Source organism: Psittacula echo (genome assembly GCF_963264785.1).
Source record: "Psittacula echo genome assembly, chromosome: 5".
NCBI classification, from domain to species: domain Eukaryota; kingdom Metazoa; phylum Chordata; class Aves; order Psittaciformes; family Psittacidae; genus Psittacula; species Psittacula echo.
The window spans coordinates 64813090-64837309 of record NC_137739.1 but is presented as its reverse complement, the minus strand read 5'-3'; the positions used below and the strand labels follow the sequence as shown (position 1 = coordinate 64837309).

The following is a 24220-nucleotide window of genomic DNA, read 5'->3' as shown; positions in this document are numbered from 1 at the left end:
GCTGGGCTGAGCAAATGCACAGCAGGAAGGATTTGTACTGTGGACCTCCCAGCCCATACAACCATATCAATGCTAACAGGTTAAAGAAAAGGCAGGCTTTGCTGGGTGTGTTCCTGGGAGTGTTTTGGTTTGGGCTGTGGGGCAGCAGTATATGAGCTGCTGTTCTCCCTTGGCCATACTGAGGCCCAGCATGAAGGTATGACTGGTTAGAGGTGGAGGAGGGGCTGGTACGAGAGGTGAAGGCAGCAGAAACACCCTGGCAGCATGTGAAGTTGTTCCCCCAGGCTCCTGTCTGCTCCCGGTGCCAGCGTCGCCCACAGTGCCACCACTGAGCTTTCTGAACTGGAGTCATGGCTTCAGCGTCATTTAATTGCAGGCTGCTGTGCTCAGTAATGTGATACATGTGCCTCGTGCTATTCATACCCTGCAATCTGTCACAGGGAGGCCAGGCAGAGCCCAAGCTCCCCCAGCATGGGGGATGTCCTCACGGCTTGCTCCATCCAGGGCTCAGCACACAGAAGGGTTTTGCCAGCATTTGAACCAACATCCCCATTGCATCACCCTACTTATTTCACTATCCCTCCACTGCTTTGACAGCAAGATATAAAGGCTTTTTTTACTAGATACATGCAGGAGGATTTGTCTTTTGGATGTCTTGGAAAGAACATGGTTAAATCCAAATTATTTTGGCCTGAAGATAATGTCTATACCACAGACTGCAACACAGCATGGGTGGTGCTCGGGCTGGCTGCTGGGTACCAGAAGCAATGTAAGTGAAAAAAAACCCTTGCGCTTCACACAGAGCTACTCTGCCTTGGAGGTAGAGAAAAAGATGTAGCAAGGCTGGGTCTACATTGTTCCCTTAGAGATATGCTTCATCCCGTGTGTGATGTACCTGTGCTAACATAAGTAAAGGAAAACTAAGGAAAAATGCAGATCCTCCAGTCTCAGTCACAGAGGTGAATCAGGAGAGAAGGCAATAAACCATATTGCTATTGGACAAAATCTGGGACTGCCGCATAACACATGCAGAAGGGCAGCTACACTGTGGTAATCAGCATTATTTTGGGCTATTTTAAGACCTTTATCCTGAAACAGCATCCACACAGAATACTGGCATGTTCAAATGTAACAGCAGGGTTTATTAATTTATCTAAAGCTGAATTTGTTTGACATCCTGGTATGTAACTGCATTTTAAAACAAATAAAAAAGCTATCAATAAGAATCCTATTAAACAGCAGACGATATATCAGGTATTGAAATGCACATGTACTCCTGTGCTTTAAATAGTACAGGCTCATTATTTAAATACCAAGGAACTAGACTGACAAATACCAGGATTAGAACAGATATATTTCAAGCTTGGAAGGGACCATGATGGTCAGAAATATCTTCCCAGCATCATAGCAGCATACTGAGCTGGCAGGCACACGCACACATCCATGCGTACTGAGCTGGCATGCTCCTGCTTGAGTGCTTTCCCCACTCAGTGTAGGCTGGGAGAAAGGGTAAGAGAGAAAAGAAAAGAAAACAACTTATTTACAAGTTTTGTCTCTTTCTATGCTGATAAATACTTCCCCTGTGGAACACCGTCAGCAAACACAGGGTGTACGGCTCCGTGTTTGCCATCAGCCAAGCCACAGTACAGCTCGCTCTTGCCAATGGCAAGAGCCTTGTGGGCTGGTTTCCATATGCCTTTCGCTGTCACCAGAGACTGCCTGTCTATGGCAGGCATCCTTGAATCATCTCAATTCCTTAAGAGTAACTTCTGTTGTGCAGGGCTTTTTTCTACCCAGAAGTTTTTAAGCATAACTGTGACCAAGATTCTCCTTAAAATCTCACAGCTAGAGCTAGATGAAATTTGGCTAAGGAGCCAGAAGAAGTGGAAGAGGAATTTGGAAGAAGAAAGATTGTATCTCTGCTTTTCATTTTCTTCCAGACCTCTAGTCCCATCAGCTCATCAGGTGCCAGCTCTTTTAACAGAAGAATTTACAAAGGACTCTCTTGTTCCCTGAACGTTTTGATGTGACTGAAGTGAATTTCTGCAGTTTAAACAAAAGCATTTGCACATTCATTGCAATGGGAAAAACCTAATGAGAGTCTAGTGCCTGGTGGCATTTGTAGGTTTTCCAATGAAATGAGCAGGATTTTGCAAAAGGCACTTTTATATGTTTGTTCTCCACTTTATACTTTGTAAGAAGCAGGGAGACAGTGCTATTTTTCTGACTGTCTGGTTTTGTATAGTGAAGGTGTTCTTTAATATCAAAAAATATTTAATAAGTATATCAGAAAGTTCAGAAAAAAATACTTAAACCAAACTTATCTACTTTATACATCAATGTTTTAGGTTGAAGAGAACAGTTAATCAGGGAATTGAAGTAAATATCCGCAGTAAGAGCTTTACATACTAGGTTTTTCTGGTGAACTTTTCTGGATGCACTAGTCATTTTACATTTATTTTATTTTGTTTTTCCCATGTTCATATGTAAGCAGCAAGATAAAACCTATCCTGATTATAACAGGGAAAAAAAAAACTAGGCAAAATGCTATGAAATGCAGAGAGACCCCAAGAGGAGAAAACGTGTCTCCAATCATCACACAGGTGAAAAACACATTTCAGATAAAATTACTTTCGTGTTGCGGTTTTTTATATCCTTTAAAAAGAGGTAAATGTTACCAGATTATTGCCCCAGTGCATTACCTCTTGTCTAGTTATTCGCACCTGTGAATACTGAGTGCAAAAACATGTTGGCTTCACAATGTTTGGGGAAGCGAAGAAACATGTACAACTATCTTCAGGGTTAAACTGGATAATGATCCTGTTCATGTAACAAAGGCCAGATTTTCTTTTCACTTAGGCTAGTGTAAACTGCAGAGATATTTTCCAGGCAGTATGCAATGACTTTTTCTAATTCATCTAATTTTGCTTGGACACAGTCACCTTTGATGACCAGTAGGCCTATACCAATAAAAAGCACATCAGAGGAATCATTTTCCTTTAAACTAGTGCATGGAAAGTTAAAAAAATTAATAAAATCAACTTTTGTATTCTGCAAAGGAAGGCACAGATTTATGCATAGTTAGAAACCACCACTCAGAGCTGCTGGTGGCAAAGCAAGCCAAACAACACAAACACTTCTGTAGGAGTGATACAGGGTCATTTGGGAATCTGTTTTTGGCAAAACATGGGAAGCACAGCTGGGGAATGCATTTCAGAAAGGGAAAGGGCAACAGGATGCATCTCTTTTCTGATCAATAAAGGCTGATGGTTGGGGTAGAAACTCAGTGCCTGCCCTCATCATTCTCAAGTCACTGCTTCATTTTACTTTTTCTTTCCCTACAAGACAGATGCATGGGGATGAGCATGAAGAAAACCGCAAGATTACTTCAAACACATGCAGCATCCTCAAGGCAGGGCACACTCTCCTTAATACTGACTCTGGTTTAGGGTGTTGGGCAAGAAAGTGAGATGTTCCGAGTCCCCCATCTGCCTTCCCCAGCTCCTCTCTCACCAGTCTGCCACCTCCTCCCGGCTGCACACCACACCAGCATCCTCCTCATGGGAGCAGTTGTGTGTGCCAACGTCAGCATGGGCACACTCCAGTAGCGTCTTCTCCTGCCCGGAGCACTGGACATCATCCAGGAGAATACGAAGGGAGGTCCCTTCCCCAAACTCTGCCTTCTTGCTGGCCCGCACCACGTAGGGGAAGCCCAGCTGGCGGCACACCACAGCGGCACCGAGTGAGCTCCAGCCATCATCACACACTGTGCCCCATTCCCCATCAATATAAACCTCCACCCGGCCCCAGCTCTGGCCGCGGTTCTGCTGCTGCATCAACCGTACAGCACCATTCTGCAATGGTGGGGCTGTGCTGGGGGGCTTCTTCTTCCTGCGCTGTCCTCTCCTCTCTGCTCCCTTCCTGGGCTTGGAGGCCCTGCTCGGTGCTGGTGTGGTGGATGTCCTGCTTCGGTTCCCTGGTGGTGGTGGGACTTGTGCCACCCAGTCCCCAGATGGCGTGCGGGGGGTTCCGGCATCCAGCCTGTCTCCCCATGGGGCTTCGGTCATGGACTTCAGCCGGGGACGTGCTGTTGGTGTCTTCATAATCAGCTCTGTTGGGGAAAAAAAACAGGAAACCATGAGTCTGTCCCTCTATGGACAACATGTAAGGACAAGTACATAAAACCAGCACTGATTTTTGACTTACTTGTTTCTTGGAATTTGCTTACTTGATATTGTTGAGAAGTGACAGTGCTCCCGGTGAACCAGTATTTCCCCAGCAAAAGAAGTCGGCTGCTTTTAGTTAGCAGACAGGACTGCAGGGCTTAATGCCAACAAGCAAGCCTCTTTCAAGGAGGAAACTCCAAGCAGTTAGTCGGCAAAACCTCAGCCTGGCCATTAAAGGGTGGGCACTGGAGTTTCACAGTCAGAAGCAGAGTTCCCCACCCTACCCTTCTCCGCTGCTGAAAGCATGTTGAAGACAAGCACTGTTTCTGTCCTCTTCATTACTAGTGATTGGATCATTACTAGACAAGAGTGCTGGCCTCCCCACTAGGTCAGGTGCTTTATTCAGAGGAGCTGAAATCAGGAACATTCAAAATCAATTCTCTCTGGCAACTGGAATGTGCAAAGGGAACGGAGTTGCCAGGACAACACATAAAACAGGATTTGGAGTTGCGTTATTTTCTTCCTTATGAAAAAAATAAAATAGAAGAGTCTTGACCTCTGAAGAGCTGAAAATTCTTTGCTGTCACAGTTTCCAGGTGTTACTGGACTTGCTTATTCACATGCGCTCTATTTTTAGTATAAAAATAAGGTTTTCCTTGTCAGAAAGAATCAATTCAGAATTGCTCAGAATAACCATCACCTGAGCTGGGAAGCATCAGAGACATTTGCAAAGACATCACGACTTTTTAAATTATATCCTAGATTTACCTGTTCCCATTCATCATGTGCTTTGTAGTACTGAGACAAGGGAAAAATATGACTGTCTTCTTTGTGCTTAATATCAATTGTCCCCAAAAGACAAACCCTTGCAGTGGTCATTTTTTTCCAAATGGCACTCTATGGAGAGAAATCATTTTTGTGGCATGAAAAGATTTCCCTTCTTTGGAAACTGAGGTTCTGAAGGCCATAAATAGATATGAAAGCCCTACCAGTGTACACCTCAGTTGCTGGAGCCTGATCTGGCAAAGCAGTTTAAAATCCTGGAACCCATATAATGGTACGTAGGACTGCATGAAAGCTAATAGTCACCTGGGAATGCTTTTCACTGCACTGAATCAAGTTGTTATTATATATTACTCTTCATTAAGCTATTTATTAAATATACTTCCAGCAAATGCACTTTTCTTGCTAATGCAAGCCACATGCTTTGATGATTCTATTGCATTCATACTAAACACTAACCAAAACAGCAAAATATTTACAGTTACATATCCTTGCTTGCATGCTTCTGAATCAAATTTTTCATGCTTGGTTTTCACCTAAAAATGAATTTAGTTCTTGAGACGCTTAGCAGAATCTCTCCCACCGTTTCTAAGTTTTACTTTATGATGAAAACTACCTTGTAAACAAATCCAGAAGATTCAGTTATTTGTACAGTTTAAAAATCTGAACTTAGGACTTGCATAGAGAACAACGCATAAGCAGAGACAAAAACTGTTGAACACAAATCAAGTAACTAATGTTTGGAAACTGCATGCACAGCTTGCAAAGGAGAATGTTTCTGAAGATGTGGTGAGTGCTCAGACACATCAACAGTCAATAATTAGCCTTAGATCTTGTTCCACCTTAAAGACTTAATCTTGCAAGGTGCTGAGTGCCATTATTCCTACCTGAAGTCAAAGCTGTAGGAACTGTCAATGACTCAAATGCAGCACAAGATGATGAATGTTATTAAAAATTAAACCATGTATTCTGCCATTTGAGTTCCTACAGTAATAGTAATTTCATGACAAAGTTGTTAAGAGTGCTTCCTAGGTACTTACGTGTGTAAACAAAATGTACAGGGGGAAAGAAAGATGATGCTGCCTAATCTAATTTTGAGATCCTAATAGCGTATTTAAGTTTTTGCGCTTAACATAAATAGTACTTGTCTTGCTGCAGATTCAGCAACATCATTGAGTGCTCCAGCTTTAGCAGTAAAATACTTCATTCAGTATGAAGCAAGCAAAAAAGCCCTGGAGGGTTTGGATAAGCCAAAAGTTCACCTGAATGGCTGATCTCTTCAATTTTTTCGGGAGTGTTTTCTCATCCCATAGTCTCTCACTTACATCTAACAATGATTCAGCTCTCATCTTGTTCAATGAGCTATTTCCCAACCCTTTAGCCATCATATCCTTCAACTCCTGAAGTGCTCCTCACTACCTGAAGGCACAGCAAAAAATCACTTATCATCGAAAAGCGCCATTGAGCACAGACTCATGTGTCTCACTACGGAAACAACTATAGGGAAACCAAGTTGGTGGGTAATGAAACAGGTATGATGTAGCATGGAAAAGGGAAAAGGGGCAGAAACTACAGAGGAGATTTCACATAGCCAGGAGAGGGGAAATGTGTTATGCCTTATTTGAACCAACTCTTCTGATCCAAAAGCAGCTGGTAAGAATTAATTTTGAGGATACTCTGAAAAGTGAAATTCTGGGTGGTCTCCATGCACACAGAGATAGTACGAACCTGGAGTTTGTGTTTACTGCCAGATAACATGCACCAATAATAAACAGCAACAGTGACACTCACTCTCCTTTGGCACAAACTGGATGCGCTTGCTTTTTACTTTCACTGGCGATGGCTCAATTCGGCATTTTCCTGGTGGTGCTCTCCTGTGAGAAAAGGGATACATAGAGTGCACAATTAATTCCTTTCTCCTGGCATCGAAAGGCTTTGCTTCCCATTGTTTTTCTAAGAATGTAATGCTCATTGGGAAAAAAATTACGTCTGTTTAAATGATCCAAGTAATCTCTTACAGTAGAAAACATAATTAAACAATCACATCTCTGCATTGATCAAAGTCCAAATATTCACAAGGGAGTGGAGTCCTCTGGCTGTGTTTTCACTTGCCATTGCCGAATCCATTAAGGAAATAAAACATTGGCAGGTTCAAGCATCACAGAAAGATTAATCAAACTGAAAATAAAAATTAAAACTGAAGAACAAAATTACAGTATATGTTGAACATCTGACATGAAGGTCACGTGTATGCAAGTTTTCCGACTGTCCTCAGAGAAGCAAAATAACACGCTATTATTCATACATAAAGCCCAGACAAAAGGCTAGCTACTACTAAAGTAGTACCAAAAATGCATTAGTTTCACAGAAGAGCTCTGTCTCCTACAGAAATCCCCTCTTAGTATGGTTTGCCATGAAGGTGTATCTCACTTCTGAGAACTTACATCCAGTTCATCATCGCTTTTCCTGTCTTGTTAATCTGCAGACTTCTTCAGTATTCAGAGGTCTTCAAACTGGTTCAAAAATGCATGATGTTTGCATTTGGAGGGTGCAACTCCTTTGTAATTAGGATTGTTTGCTTTTGTATTCTGTGGAAGCCAAGAGCTTATCTCTCTACTACTGACACATGGATGTTCCCTACTTTTATGATTTTTTTTTTCTGTACTCTGGACATGAAAGAAACTTCTTTTTAAACTTAGGACTTGTTTTTGACTTCTGCTTTAATTTTGCAAAGCTTGCGTAATACTGGCCTCTTAATACACAGTTTACAGGAACTCTGCCACTGTTAGATAATGGAAAATGTTCCTGACAGAGAAGAGTCAGAGGAAAACACACAGCAGCTCTGAGGGCTGCTTAACTTTGGAGTCTGGTTCCGACATAAAACCAGACAAGTGGCTTTGTTCAAAGTGCTCAGATAGCTAAAGCTGTAAATGTAATCCATTAAAAACAAAAACAACATTAAAGCTACAAAAATCTCACTCTCCATGTCTGGCTGAAAGCAGTTTGGTGTTTAGCCAACAATAGTAATGCTTAAAAACAGGAAGATGGAAAAAACAGTTATAAATCTTCCCATAAAACACAGTCATTCCCTGCCTTGCCCAGTCTCAGATATACACACACAGGATCCAGAAGGTGTAACAATGGTCTTCTTTCCTTGTCCAAGCCATTTTCCTCTTTGAAATACAAAAAATAATGTAGTTTTTGACATTAAGTTCTGGTTTGCGCAAGAAAGCACTGCAGGTCATGCTGCAGGTCAGCTTCCTGTGCATGAGGCTCTTACAGGAGATGCAGCTGCCTACAAAGGATGGAGACGAACTGAGAAAAAACACCTTGAGGAAAAACTGCCTCCTTTGGGGCAGGAATCTAGAGAAACTGCCTGAGAAGGACAAAACACCCATAAAATCCTCCCTTAGCTTTCAGGAACAAATTTCCCAACCCATATAACACCAAGAGGCCCTATAACAAGTGTAGATTCCCACAACTGCAGGAGCAAAGCAGACCCACAATGGGTTGCTCCAGCCATTCCTTGATCAAGCTTCACAGAAGGGCCCAGCATGGGAGTAGAGCTAGTTATTCAGTCAACATCATTCATCACATCCACATCTGGACACACTGCACCACACTCAGGCTTTGCAACAATCTCATACCTAGAGGTGTCCACCACTTTGTACACCACTCCATGGGGAGCCGTGGCACTTGGTACACCGGTGGACATGAAGTAAAGCTCCCCTGGGGAAAAAGATAAAAAGCAAACAGACACAGCCATGAAAATTCGCTATAGAGTTTCTGTCCTGTACAGCAAAAAGGCATCAACTCTGCATCACAGGTCAGAGAGCATCATGAAATGTGGGACCAATGTGGGGATCTGTCTACCAAAGGAAATTAGACAGATTTGTGTTTGGGTTTGTAGTGAGAGTTCATCTGCAGTCCAGTGGCATAAAATACACTTAGTGAGTGGGAGCTTTTACATACTGTCATGAAATATTATTTGGACAAGTTTCCACTGCGGGTTCAGCTGCCCACACTTCTGCTGTCATCTCAGTCTGATCTGTGCCCTTTAACTTCTCTAATGCAAAACAGTCAAACCCTGAATTCTCTTTCTCAAAATGAAATGAAAGGAAATGAAGAATGCCCACACTGTCTTCTGCTCTTTCGGATGAAGCGCTCCTTTGGAGTGAATTACAGGAGAACAAGGTTTTGCTTTTGCTTTCTCTAGCACTATCTCTATGAGGTCTATCTCATACGAAAGGCATTTGGGTCATCACAGCTCTGTTAGGCCACATGGGTAGGGCTTGGCCTTCATCCAAACAATATCCACCACCATTTATTTAACCTATTTTCTCTTAACTGCATTTCTACCCTTCTGCTCCCATTGTGCAGGTGACACTGGGATAAGCAGTCCCTCCGGCAATCCTCCTTTCCTTGTGCCAGCTCAAGCTCTTGAGCAGTGCAATGAAAACAACTGGAAAGAAAAAATACACCTCCAATATTTTTTTTAAGAGAAAAAAAAAAAAAAAAAAAAAGAAGAACAAAAAGAGGCAACAGAGAACTGCTTAGTAAGGCAGATTTCTTTGGGTGTCTTATAGGTACCCCAATGGGAAGAGGGGAAGGAGCAAAGGGGTCAGAGTGGGCAAAAGAAGGTATGGATAGTTGGTGGCAGCTGGTGCTGGCTGCTGGGCCTCCCTTCTCCTCCCTGCTCTCCTGCGCTGCCCTGGGCTGAGCTCCTCCGTATGCTCCCAGCATCCCAGCAACCCCTGGGTGGATTTTTCCTTTTTCTGGTGAGCTCCATTAACCACAGGCCGCAGACAGCCTTGATGCAAACAGTGGTGGGAAACACTTGTCACTGTGTCTTACGGTGCAGTGATGGGTGGTTTACGTCCCACCCCTCTTTCCTGGAAATTACCAGGCAGCAATATGGATGCTCAGGCCATGAAGGACACAGGCTGTCACACGTGTGCCCCCCACACATAGCACAGTGCCTGGGATGTCCCCAACATGTTCAGCTGCCAGGGGATGGGGCTGCTGGCTTTATAATGGCTGTGCAGTGAGCCAAAAATATAGGTGTCCCCAGCCGCATAAACACATCCAGTGCATCAGCCACATTAACATTCATCAGAGCAACAACCCCAAAAAACAAACACTTCTGTGAAGAAAAGCTTTTTAAAGCAAACTTGTAAAAGACAAGCTGCGTAAAACCCAAGATTCCCAGCACACCATAAAGGTGCAAGAGAAGACTCTTCACTGCAGATAAAGCAACCTCCCTAAGCTGTTACCAACAGACTTTTTTCCACTATAATAAAACAAACACAAGGCAAATAACTACGTCTGAGAACAGACTCCTGCCCCAATTTCCACTCAGCATTACTGTGCTTGTGCAAATCACAAAAGCACAGGACAGAAGACGGGTAGCAGGGTTTTAGCTGCCCTTTGCACAGACTCTGCCCACTGGTGCAGGACGAGGGAGATGTGCTCACCAGGTGCATGAGGAAGGGCTGCAATTAACAGCTTGATACTGCACTTAGCAGCCCTCTGAATTGGCGTAAAGCTGATTTAAGCTAAGTTATTCTGATTTTAGGGTAAGACAGCCTTCTCACCACAGCACTGTGAAGCAGCTCTACCTTCTGTGAACATTAACCATTAAAGGAAATATATTTACCTCCCAAAAAGACAGAATTCCAAAGCCAAATTTTGAGCTAATGCTTAATCTGGATGATTTGCATTTACATGATAAAATTTGCATTTATATGGCATGCAATGGATGTTTTGTTTGTGCATCATCCACACCTAACATTATCTGCAGGAAAAACAGATGTTAAAAAACTGGGGCATTCTGGACACAGGTGCTTGTGACCACGAGCCAAGACCTCCCCACAGCAGGGCAGAACATCAACTCCTGCATTGCCAAGTCACACACAAGACTAGTTAGCAATGGGGCTAAACACTGCAGGGCTCATCCTGCCGCCATCCCCAGCCGGGGGCTGCACACTCTGCCTGCCCCACTGCAGGGCTGGGCAATTAACCAACCTTGTATGATCGAAGGGAGAGGCACCAGCTTTCCCTCCATCCAGGAGTCTTTATTTTCTCCTTTTCAAATCACAGCATCTCCCTTCTAGAAAGAAAAATGTCTCCAGTCTTAAAAAATACAACTATGCAAAGCTCCACTGAGACCACATCCTTCAGCCCTGTGCAAGGCAAAATCCCAGCCGGCACTAATAAAATATGGACTTAAGCAGACTTTTGTAGATGCCTACACTCAAGACATAGCATAGGGTTTTCATTCTGCTTCTCCTCAAGAGGTACAAATATTCCAGGCCTGAGTGAGTGGGTTCATAATTACTGTTCATTACATCTGCTTCCCTGTATCTATTAAAAACACAGCCTCCTTGACTAGCCAAGAGGCATAGACTTTCCTTCTCTTGGGTATCATCTTCTAAGGGTCTGCATTCCTAAAGGCATGGCACCTTGAGGGTAGGTATGTTGGCAGCAGCACACCCAGCCCCAGTGCCGAGGGATGTGCCTCTCCAGTTCCCCCTGCAGGCACTGCCTGGCACACTGGCCTCAAAATTAGGATTGTAACTTTGAGTAGGTATTCGGGAGACTCCTTTTAAAGACTGAAGGGGTCGTGCTCTGCTTCCCCACCATACTCTACCCCCCCAGGAGCCCTCTCTGACCCCTTCACTGGTGTTTTCCTCTGAAGAGAAGCCACAAGCACACCACTCAGAGTGACAAAGTTAGAGGATTACCTGCTTCATCTTCAGCAAAGGAGATGATGTATTGGTAATAGTTATTGATAAGCCCAGGGAACATGCAAGTCTGTCCCGTCCCCATGCAGATTTCACTGTACCGCCACTCTCCAGTAGCACGATCCTCCTTCAAAGACATCAGGCGTCTGCAAGGCAAAAGAACACTTCCACAACACAACCAAGAATATGATTTATGAACATTAATGAGGACAGCTGGAAGGATCTTCATTGCTTCCTACCCACATCAGCTGCAATAGGAACTGCAGCTCCTCAAAAACAAAGGATAGTTAATATTAAGACAAATATATGCCCACGCAAGACCCTGTCTCTCTAGGGCAACACAAGCACATGAAAAAACAATAAGGGAAGGTTTAAGGGATATTAGACTATTGCGGAGGAGGGAGATGCTGCCAGATACACAGAGTGCCTGGCCTCGCTGCAGCTCTGTGACCTCTCTCCCGTCCAGGACCAACGCATCACCCGGGGCAGGCTGCGCAGGCACTGCAGGCAAGAGACCTGAGAGATGCAGATGTGGCAAAGGCAGACGAGCTGGGGGAAAACAAGGCACTCCCACGCCTGCCTCACCGTGGGTCTTCACCAGACTCACTGCCAGACAATGTGGTTTTTTCTTTCTATTTCTTCAGTGTCTGGAAACATTGCATCAGAGCATCTGGGGGGTTTCAGGATGCATTCGAATGCTTTTTTACACCACTTCCAGGACTTTAAATGAACATTTAAAACATTGCCTTTTTATTTGTACTGGCACAATGTGGATCAGCAACATCGAGGGCTGTTGGAATGCACAGCACTATGGAATAAGGGTTATGTAAAACATGCCACATGAACCCTCTGAAATGAGCAGTCAGGCTTTGCATGGTGCTTCCAACCAGTAAGTAGCAGCATGGCCTCAGTTGTTAGACTGCATGTGCACTTACAGGTGTAATATCATTGGAGGAGCTTGGCTGAGGGCACAGCTTAGCAAGTATCTGAAGTATTTACTTACCCACTCATAAAATCACCAAATATGTACAGGCCATTCAGGTTGGGAGACTCGCAACCCCGATAGACATAGCCTCCCGTAACTGATTTCCCCATTTTGTGTGGGTATGCATAAATTGGAAGCACATCATCTGTAGGAGAGAAAAGATCCGTGACTTACCTTGTTTTACACGATGCAGAACAGCTGCTTATCTAGACAGGCCTGAGACTAGCACAATACAAATGAAATGCCAATGGAGTCATATTTAGTTTGATTTTCACCTTTTCAGAACCACGTGTGATAGCCCTTCCCAGTTGGATGTGCTAACCACAGCCAAGCTAGCTAAGCAAGACCGGTCAGTGTTTCATCTGCAAAACAAGCTGAACCCCTGGTAAGCCCAAGTGCTCTCTATCACCCATACACCTTGCTGTCCTCCTGAGCCCTTCTCCCCCTACAACCCAGCTCTGTTAATGCAGCTTCTGGCCCATTTCTACACAGGCTGCTGGTTTTGCCATGAATTTGCAGGTTATTCTTAGAGTCACTGCACCCATGCAGGAGATGTTTGCCCAATGTAACTTTGTTTTAAGGGTGAAAGGGCAAAATAGAAACAGGTAACTCCAGACTGCAGGCACTGATGAAAAGGTATGTCGGATGTCAGCACAAATAGCTTCTGTTTCTCTGACACAGAGGAGCCTAAGCTGAAAGGACAATCAAATATTTATGGTATGGTGCAGGCAAAATGTAGTACTGGTATATTCATTGTAAAATATAAGTTAAAACACGAGGCAGAGGCAAAACAGAGGGAGATGCCCTGATTTTGACAGTCTCCATTAGATGCTTCTTCCCCTTTCTTTTGGAACTCCTGGTATCTCCTCATGGTACTCACCCCTCCTCATCCTGCCGGTGTAGCAGATATGCTTCAAGTAGCAAACCCAGCAGCTCTGCCAGAGAGGAGCTTGCAGGGGCATTTCATCTAAAGCAGGTGTTTTCTACACTTCAGGTGCACTTACCATTTTAAAGGGGCTGTGACATTTCACTGTTCTAACAAAAGCATCTCTAAAGGCATCAGAAATTGTTCTGAATCCCTGGAGATGCCAGTAAAGTGCCTACCATGAATGCTCACGCAGGCGCTGTCACAAAGGAGGGCACTAAACGGGCTCTCTGACAACTGCTTCAGCAAAGGCGGTGTGAAAAATCTGCTTCCTGTGCTCCAAATTTCTATAAAGAACAATCACTGCCACTGTACTTGTAGCTAAGTTAATAAAAGGAAGGAAGTCAAACTAAGTTAATAAAAGGAAGTCAAACAACACCACACAGCACATAGAAGAAAAAAAATACCAGAATCTTGGCTACTGCAAATCAGTGCCAGCCTACTGCCCCCTGGATCTCAGGGGAGATGCTCCAGCACAAGATACGGTCACATCAGACCTTGCAACACAATACAGTCTGACTTCACACGTGCACTGGAATTTAGCCAGCCAGCAAATACCCTGCATCCAGGTTTCAAAAGTTAAAAGAAAGCAATAAGGTTTTCCTTTTTGGCATAGCTAAAAGAAACAAAAATACACTGCACACTCAGCTGCCTGCAAAGCAGGCAGTGCATACACTGTTCGACCAGCTTACACAGTATGTTTCTTTCTTTTTTAAAAAATAAGGACACTACTTTTGAGTCATGGAGAAAAATACAATTGCTCCAAATTCTTCTCACTTCTGCAGGGAAGCTTATTTTTTGTGGAAAACATTAAATTGCTCCCCTAAATCACAGAATCACCAAGAAATTTTACTACCACAGATCACCTAGAAAAACAACAGCTAGCCTCTTTCCTTTTCCTCCTAACTCAAAAATGGTAACATTTGGACCTTCAATATTTATCCTCAAGTCAGTTTCCTTCTAGCCTGAGACAGTAGAGGTTTATATCTCAAAAAAACATATGTTTTCCATCAGGCAGCCAGGCTCTGAGGGCAGGAATTAAAAATGACAGTGCAGAAAACTGCACAGTGGGAGGCGCAGTTAATTTGGAGAGCACATCTATTTACCCATTGAAGAGTTGGTGCAAAGCTTTTTATCGTAACAGCTGAACCCTTCCCTCGCCCTCCAGCCGTAATTTTTCCCTTTCTCCACGATGTCAATTTCCTCGTATTTATTCTGCCCCACGTCCCCACAGAAGAGCCGTCCTTTCCCCTCCTTGGTGCGAGGCTCGCCCCGATCAAAAGAGCAGCGCCACATGTTTCTCACTCCATACGCATAGATTTCAGGGCGAGCCTTGGGGTCATTAAGAAAAGGGTTGTCGGGAGGGATTCGGTACAGAGGCCCACGGTCATTGTTGTTTACATCGATCCGCAGCACTTTGCCCAGCAGAGTTGATCTATATTGGGAGAAGAAAGGAAAGGAAAAAATAAAGAAATAAAACTAGACCTTGGTTAAACATCAGAGGTGGCTTTTTTGGGATGTCTAGGGTTTCATTGTTCTTGTTTTGGAAAAGACAAGTACTTTCAACATCTCTGGAAAAACAACCATCTCAACAACTGTAAGCCTTCAAGCGGCACTGACTTCCCACGACCCACTGCACCATGTGGAGCTGCCATAGGGATGGGTCCACTCTCACTTGTTCTGGGCGTTTCCAAAGGTCCCAAAAGGATCTCCAGCCATGCCTCCATCTCCAGTAAATATATAGAGATACCCATCATCTCCAAAAAGCAGCTCTCCTCCATTATGGTTGGAAGCGGGTTCTTCTATTTCCAGGATTATCCTAAATGAAAACAGGGAGGAGGCATTACCTATTGCACAAGCCCTAAACAAAGGCAGGGTAACTCCAATGTTGACACATCAGGAACAGATTTGTTTTGATGGAAACTCCTCCATATCCACATTACTGCATTTTGCTTAGGCATAGCTGATCTTCTAACCTTAAATAATTCGCACATACTTTCCAGATTACAGAAATACCAAGTTGAGCAATAAGGAAAATCTGGGAAGTCACATGACAGAAGATATTTTTAATTAATCATACTTTTCCTCTGATCCTTCCTTCCCCTTATTAAACTTTTTTTTTTTTTTTTTTAAGAAAAGGCATCTCAGATTAAATCCGATTGTAAACTGCAAGAGAAAGGACTCCTGTCTGTCTGTGCATCTGTGCAGCATTTGGCACCATCCTGACAGGCGCTTTCAAGACAAACCTAAAACTTTTCAAACATTGAGGAACAGTTAAATTCTTAGAGAAGAAGAATCTTTAAATGATAATTACACAGGACTACATGAATTTAAAGAGCGGTTAAAAGGAGCCCCACCAACAAATTAACATTTTGACAAAGGTTATTCAATGCAGTACCAACAACCTTTACCTTAATTTTGAATCCAAACTGACCCTTACTTTCATGTTTAATTTATGCACCTGGCACTCCTTTCATAGTAAGAAAAGGGTGAAATACATGAAGTATAACTTTATAGAAAGGTAAAGCCACAAATACATGCAGTGGAGGTTCCTAGGTATAATAATTAAAGTTTATTTTACTCCAGCTTCTAAAGAAGTCCGGATTTCATGCTGGCAGTGCCTCTTAATAGCTGCAAAACCTAATTAGAATAATCACTTATCCACCTCATTTTTAGTCAGGTTTTCTCCCTTCTGAAAGTACTGACAGCTACAATCATGATCAGATTGCAAATTGGGGGAAGGAACCCAACTATGTAATTACTGTCTCCTGCTGCTAAATGTCACCACCTCTGAGTTAAGGCAACTGTGCACAAGCGCACAGACTCCAGCCGCAGGAGCAGGGAGGATCCTATATGGACACAAAGACGAATCCTTCTCAACCTTCCAAAGAAGACAGTAGAAAACAAAACACATCAAGCAGAAATCTGTGGACACACAGACACATGCCTTGCTGCTATGGCAATGCACACCACATGTCAGCCTGAGCTCCCTCTTGGGCAGCATCTCAGGGTGAAGTCAGTGGGACCTGTGCCTACACAAGCACGACCGGACCACAATTTTGTTTTCTTAAGCTTTTGCCGTACTAACCATTAGCTAAACAAGTACAGAAAATGTTACAAATGGAGAGTCTGAGGATTTTTTAATAAGAGAGCTCATGGGCCCTGACTCCGCAGGTTTAAGCTCTGGACTTGCTTTCCTGAGGACCATGTTTCAGTTCCCCTTACCTGTCATCTACAGTGCTGCTTACACTGTAATTTCTTTATAAATCAGCATCCTCTTTTCATCATTAGGCTACATGCATTTCCGAGCTAGAATCATCCACTGCTGAGTATTCGGAAAGCCCCTAACACAACCCATCTAGCAAAGCAAAAATCTTAACATAACTTTCAAGGGTTTCTTAAAACAGTGGTTCTATTATGCAGTCATAAATCTATAGACTTACTATACAAACAAATTTCTTATTATTTGTGCATGTTAATGTGGATCAATTGCAGGATCAGACTCAAACAAATGAAATTTCCAATCAAAATGCACTCAGTAACAACATAGTGGTTTGCATTTTATTTCCTTTTATATTAAATTAGTAATATCACAGGGTTGAGCTGTCATTCAGATAAAGAAATATGAGCCCAAATCCATCTTTGGTCCAGTATCACTGAGTTTGTTCATACTGAATTTAGTAACCTTTGGAACGAATTTCACTCATGCACTTCAGAAGTCCATTTTAAAGGGTAATCATCACAATACCAAAAAAGCACCAACCAAAAATCAGATTTCAAAATACTAACCGTAATCAATGTTTAAACAATGTTCAATTAAATCTACTGACACAGAAGAACTGAGAGATGTAAATGTTTTATCCCTGAGCACTCGCAGCTCATCCATGGAGGACACGTGTATTCTCTGTCTCAATATGCTAGAAACAGACTTGAACTAATATGCTAACACACTAGAATGCAAGAACAATATTCAGCTAAATAAGCCTCATTCAATAATAGCCTTTAAAAATGCACAGGCTGCCCTCTGAGATCTTACATACATTTGCCAGAGAAACGTGTGTACAATACCTTTCAGAACCATGGTCCAAAGCATTCATGTCAGCAGGAGAAATTCTGAACTCACTGATTCGGATTCTCTCTTCATAATGAACTTGAACTGAATAGTAGACATACACTTTACCATTAAATTTGAATTTAGGATGGAAGACAATACCTAGAAAACCTCTCTCGTCTCCTTCCCAAGGTGAGGTAAGTACGGCTTCGCTGATATTCAGAAATGGTTTTTCAAGCCTGGATCGATTGGGGAGGTAGGTCCACACCAGGCCAACCTGCTCCGCAATGAAGAACCTGTGGGTGCCATCGTTGGCGTGCACCATCGCAACAGGATTGCGCAGCCCATTGGCAACCTCCATGAGGCAAAGCTGGAGACAGCCCTCTGCATCGGCAGTCACCAACCCCAGGTTTTGGTTAAGGTTCTGGTTCACCAGCAGGTATGGGAAGCAGTAGTCTGTGTCCTCCAAGGACAGGTAGCGGCAGAATTTTGCGGCGTTATTCTCCAATGCAATTAACTCTTGGTCTGCAGAGAGATAGTGAAAAATGGAGCGACATTTTTGCCACACTTGCAGGCAATAGTCTTGGCAAAGTCCTGGTATCGTCCGCACAGGGGTGGAGGGATCCTCAGCGTCGTACAAGTGAGCTGCATACGGAGAGCATTCCTAGAGGGACAGAGAAAAAGCCTCAAGCAATTTCTTGGACCAGATCTGAAACAGCTGAGCAGCAACACTAATTGGAGAAATTTCACCTTAATTACAACATACGCTGTGGTTTATTCTGAAGATAAATTAACACAGGAAGAGATCATAGAAAGGGGGTTTATCTCAGCATTCACGGAAATGATCTTCAATATTCCTGGTGAAAGCTGGCTTCCTCATGCTGTTACTCATTTACTCCAAACATAGCACTAACTCAAGGAAACCAGGAATGGCACATATCTTGCTACATCACCCCAGTGGACTATACTGGGGAAAACCAGACTTTTCTCTTGGATGCTCTGACTTCTTCTGTGGAATAATGAGCAGATTGATCACAGCACAGAAGCAAAACCTAAGAGTTAGCTAAGAAGATTCAGGTCCTGCATCTCCAGGATGAGAAGGGGAAGGAAAAGGTCTGCAGGGCCAAAATCTGCAACTTTCAGATCCCATCATCTGATAATCCAAACATGCACCTCAAACACAGGTATGATTTTCAGGTTGGAAGGAGCAGGATGAGAAAGTGTAGGAGGAGAGGAGAAGGATGCCCATCCTTTGTACTGCACAGTGCACCTAGCCTGGTATGCTATCACTGCATACACTGTGATATAAAGGCAGCTGGACTCCATCCTTGCTGGGGTCCACCTGCCTTTGCTAGTGGATCTTTGCCTACAGACAGCTATATACCTGACTATAAGTAGTGAAATGTGTCTTGTAATCATGACACTGGTCACCAAGTTCTGCAGGGAGTGCTCAGGCTACAGGATTTCAGACAGTGAACACCAAACGGCTGTAGTCCAGGCAAGGTTCACTGGCAGTGACTGCAGCTCAACCCTCATTTATGGATGGTGCAGCCTTGGAAATCTACCCAAGGACTGAATCAAGTTGACACAATTCACTGTATTCTTCACGATGAGAACTCCTACAGGCACATTTTCCTTACGTAAAAAGTTGAAATCCTGTAAAACTGTCTGCAAGTTACAAACTGGCCAAAAGAACTCAGGTCTGCTTTGGAAGGGCTTTTGCTTGTAATAAGCACACAATATTTTCCAGTTGCAATGCATCTTCTCAACAATCATCTCAAAAGTGCTCTTCAAACAATACAATATGACTCTGTGAAGTCCCAGTTATTTTCACAGGAATAAGTAAATAACTGAGGCAAGAAAGGTCGGAAGAGAAGCTATCCCTCTTGAATAAATTCTGCATTTTTTAATTCCTAGCTGGCATTTTACCTAAGCAAAACCAGCTCAGTTAAAAAAAGAATAATAAAAAATAGCGAGCTGCTTCTAAACCGATAGGGAGCTGTTTCTTAATGCAGATTATTATACTATTCAATAGCTGAAAAGATACAACATCTGAGATACTGAAGTATTTAAATTAGCTGATAAGTACACACAATATTTAATTTTTATTTTATTTTCCATTACATACCATAATAAACTGAGAGGCCATATAACAGATCATTAGTGCACAATAAGCTTTCCCCCTGGAATGTCAAGCCATTCATTGCAAAATGAAGGTTATTATGCCTTCAAATGAGCAGCAATTAATGTGGTAAAAAGGAGATTGAGCATGACACAAAACACTGAAATTACATGGGCAGATTGGGTAATGGCACTCAGCTCAGTTACACGAGGTGTGCCAGGGACAGAAAGAGCCGGAGCATTTGCCCATGCAGTTGTTACGACTGAAAAATTGGCCTCAGAAGACAAACTGAAACAAGACAGAACGGGCTTTAGAAAGGCAGGGCTGGATGGGAGCTCAGTCTGTTGCTGCCTAGGGAGGGTTCACATCCAGAGAGAGGAAGCCCCCTGGTTGAGTACTAGGGTGCTCTTGGTTCTCTGAAAGCCTCTAACAAAGCACACAGTGATCTTATGCATTATAAAGCAATGTCCTGGCTTCAGCACTGGCATTAAAAGCAGCACAGTGGTATGGTTTCCCTGTCCCTTTACTGCTGTGGGCCCAGCCTCAGGTGTGTTTGAACAGCAGTTGTGGATAACTTCCTCACCCCTTACCACATACCTGGTAGTGTATGTCTGTTTACAGGAGCATTATGCTGGCAGTGATGTTCAGAGATCCATCACATGGTACCCAAGCTTGTGCCTGGGGTATTTTCCAGTCATACGTGGAATATTTTCCAACTTCTACTCCACAAGAGGTGGAGCCTGGCGCCTGATCCTGAATTTCTCTGTTTCTGAAGGAAATGTTGTGGTCCTTCACCCTTCACATCATCTTGTCAGTTCACTAACTCAAACCACCATGCAACTCTACACTCAGACACAGCCCAGCATAACTAATAGATCTGCATTCTCATTTCTAAATGGCATTGTCTATTCATTCATTTTAATCTATGACAATCAACGAACTGATAGGCAGATGTTCAGTAACTTCAGTAGGGCTGGAACAAGCTCACGCTATGAAAACAACTCACCAGAAAATAAAACAAGTGAAATGGAGACAAGTTAGCCAAATCCATCCTAACTGCTCCAGGAATTCAAAAGCAGCTACTGCTCTGAGGAACTGCAGTCTGAATCTGGACAAACACCCACATCAAACAATGGCTTATCTACTGCTGCTATCAGCCCAAAGAAGGCAATGGGACTCCTCAGTGCCTGACTTTTACATAATCCCTGATATTCCCTGTCCACTTCCACCTGGAAACTCAAGCCTTTAGGCAAGCTGTTCCCCAAGAAGCAGAACAAGGCATCTGCTTTCCCACAGTTTGGTGTCCTGTATCCCACTGCGCAATAATCCACATCCAGACACATCCTGTGAGACCTGCTGCCCTGGGTGTCAAAGCCATGGGGCAGGCAGGGGTATGTCCCATTGCAGCTTTCCTCTCCCCCACAGCCAAAGGCATCCTCCCAGCTTGATTTTGGGTGGGGGGAATTGGGGGTCGGGGGGTTGCCTGTGATAGGCAGCACTGAGTGAAGGATATTTCTGGTCTTCCACTTGCCCTTCCACAAGGAACAGAAACAGCACCATGTAGTAAATCACAATTTAAGAGAAGGTAGGAATTCTCATCACAAGTACAAGCCAAGACACTTGTCAAAATAATTTGATCACGTTTGAGAGAAATCACAAATTATGTGATGTATGAAAGAGACAGAAGTGTGCTGAGTAAGTTACAGAAACCCACTTATTGATTCAGGTCTGGGATATAAATTGTATCTATAATGAATGAATGGAAGCAGAGTGTTCTGGAGTGCTTGCAATGCCTGAACTTCCATTTCATGCTTGCTTGGCCAGAGGTGGGGATTTGCAGCTTTGTCTGGGCTGGTGATGCACTGAGCTCCTCAGAACATCCCAGTGAATCACTTTCCCATGCTGAAATATTTCACTGATTCTAAACAAATTTTCAGTGGTCAGTTTTCTGATGTACATGAGACTTACTCATTGCTTCCAGAGGCAGGAGGAGTGCTAACTGGTTTCCTATCTACAAATGGACTTTTGGACACCTCTTGTTTTGGGAACACATTCAAAGGTTATTGGTTCCAAACCAATGTGAGGTGAAATATAAGTCAAATCTCTGGAAGTAGATATGGAAAGGGGTTGTTTTTCTCTTTACAGTTTCAGGAACACAAGAGGTATCCTGCAAAATGCTAAGAGCAGAATTTCTGAAAAGCCACTTTGATCCCACCTGAGCATAGCAGACAAGACTCCACTGTCTGAATGAATTTAAGATTTACACTTGCACAGCACAGAGCTGCCACAGCTCTGCCTCAGGGGCACTTTCATACACACGAGGCCACCACTGACTTTGCTCTGTGCGGACTGTGATCATTCTGTTATCACATCTGGCCACAGAACAGCAACCCTGAGTGGTAACTTCCCTATGCAGGATGGCCACCATGGAGGTTTCTACTCCACATCCTCAGGCATTACTCTGTACCCATCATCAGGATTGTTAGCAACTGACATATACTTAAAACCAACTCAAGATGCTGTAACCCAGTACAAAACCCAAAACACTTGATCTCATGAGCTGGGTGTAACAAGGAGCGTGTTTTGTGCAGGTGGGTTCCCTCCTGGGTGTCTTCACCAGGTCCTGTGATCCAGCCATGGGAGAGTGAGGGATGTCTGAAAATTGTAACTGCCCATATACCCATCTCAGAGCACTGCTGCTGATAAACTAAAGCAGAGCAAGATCCTCATTCCTGCCAAAGGACAAGAAGTCCACTGGGACACCTGATGATGGACAGTCACTCCTGACAGTGCCTGAAAGCACATGATTAGGCTGCTGCACTAATCCCTGATGTACCCATATGTGTGCTAATGGACCCGTGCCTGTACCCAGGCACTCATGCCACGGCTGATGCGCCTGCGAGGTGGTCCATATACCCCTGCCCGGGCCTGGGAACTAACGGCACGGCTCACGCTCCCTGTGCTGTGCAAAGCCCCCCGCAGCAGCAGCAGCCCCGCCTCACCTGGCAGAGCAGATCCTGCAAGTGCCCGGCGCAGGCGGCGTACGTGGGCCCGTCGAGGCGAGCGCTCAGGCGGTAGAAGCGCTGGAGCAGGGCGCGGTCCCGCCGCAGGTCGCAGCAGCCAAACTCGGCGTAGCGGCGGCAGAAGGCGAGGCCCCGCGGCGGTCGGAACGGCGGCTTAAAGTCCAGGCACTGCGGGTGCGGCCGCGCCGGCCCCAGCGCCGCCGTCAGGAGCAGCGCCAGCGCCGCGCCGCGCACACCCCGCATGGCCCCGCGCAGCGCTGCGCCCCGCGCGAGCCGGTGGCCCAACGGCGGGGGGGGGGAGTGTGTCTGCTGCCCGGCCCGGCTGCGCGGAGGCTCGGTCGGCCCCGCCGCCGCGCTCCCTCCCCGCGGCGGAAGGAGCGCGGAGAGCGGCTGCCCCGCCGAGCCCGCCCCGAGGTCCCCCCGGTGCCGCCGGTGAGGTCAGCGCCGCGGACACAAGAGCTCTAGGCGCCCGCCCGGCAGTGCTGGGCTTTTGAAGACGTTCACCGCACGCTTACGTTGCGGTGATGGCTTTGGAAAGGCGCTTTTACTTGGTTGCAGCTAGACCACAACCTGGCAGGTACTTGTCAGTGCAGGCCGCACAGCGTGTCGTGGGGGGGGTCTGTGACCCTCCTGTGTGGCACACTGGAAACGAGCTCCTCTGACCAACTCCTCAGGTATTGGCTGCTGGACTCGGCTGTACCCTTGAATCTCTTGATCAAAATATGACAGATAATAGCACTTGGAGTTTATATGGGTGTTGGACATATTTAAAACCAGGAAACTTGGCTTCGGTACAGCTAGTGCTTCTACATCCTTGGCATCCTTTGGCAATCTCGGCCTGGAATGATATTCTGCTTAGATTAATCTTTGAGGCTGGAAAGGAGAGGTCTGGTGTAGTCTTTACACTGTGTATCCCCAGATAGCCTGGGCAACATACTTTCCTTTAGAAAGATGCTCCTCCCATTCAGAGTGGTTCTCCCTCCTTGCTTCCTCCAGTTCAGGTACTCCCTGCCCAAATGAAATAAAATTACCTATGATACTTACCTTGAAGTGCTTCACGGCATACCCTGGGAAAATACTCCAAATGCTGGGGTTTTTGCATATCATATATTGTATCATATGTGATGTTGCCAGCTAGTAAGTTCAAGTCCATTTAAGTGGCTTTTTTCTTTTTGCTGTTCAACACAGCTAGCCACAGTTGTTTTGCATTTCAATATTAACATGCAGACTGCCCATAAAAGACAAAGAATGTGGAGTTCATGCTGATATGCTATTTTTGACTCCTGCTTTGAGACCAAAGAACTGCTGTACAGTGCATATGGACTGTAAAATCACTGCATGGCTTGGAACATCCTGTCAGGAGACCATATGTGCTACAGCATTTGACACAAGTTTGTTTTGCTCTCTATATCACTTATGTAA

At 44.4% G+C, this 24220-nt stretch overlaps 1 protein-coding gene across 1 annotated transcript; it reads right to left on the bottom strand.

Annotated features, from left to right (window-relative positions):
• Positions 1-1256: 1256 nt before the first annotated feature.
• Positions 1257-23059, bottom strand: HHIPL1 (HHIP like 1). Its single transcript, XM_080619151.1, has 9 exons — positions 22778-23059; positions 17671-18317; positions 15278-15421; positions 14709-15037; positions 12696-12822; positions 11693-11838; positions 8597-8678; positions 6741-6823; positions 1257-4111 (listed from the first exon to the last, which is right to left on the bottom strand). The coding sequence occupies exons 1-9, from the start codon at positions 23039-23041 to the stop codon at positions 3510-3512; spliced, it is 2424 nt and encodes an 807-aa protein (XP_080475277.1). The 5' UTR covers positions 23042-23059; the 3' UTR covers positions 1257-3509.
• Between the last annotated feature and the right edge of the window lie 1161 nt (positions 23060-24220).

Excerpts from the sequence above, each read along its gene's own strand:
- HHIPL1 (XM_080619151.1), bottom strand. The coding sequence starts at position 23,041 with ATGCGGGGTGTGCGCGGCGCGGCGCTGGCGCTGCTCCTGACGGCGGCG. Across the intron at positions 12,823-14,708 it reads TTGCACCAACTCTTCAATGG|ATGATGTGCTTCCAATTTAT; the intron begins GTAAATAGATGT and ends TCTCTCCTACAG. Across the intron at positions 4,112-6,740 it reads CCAGTTTGTGCCAAAGGAGA|AGCTGATTATGAAGACACCA; the intron begins GTGAGTGTCACT and ends TTTCCCCAACAG.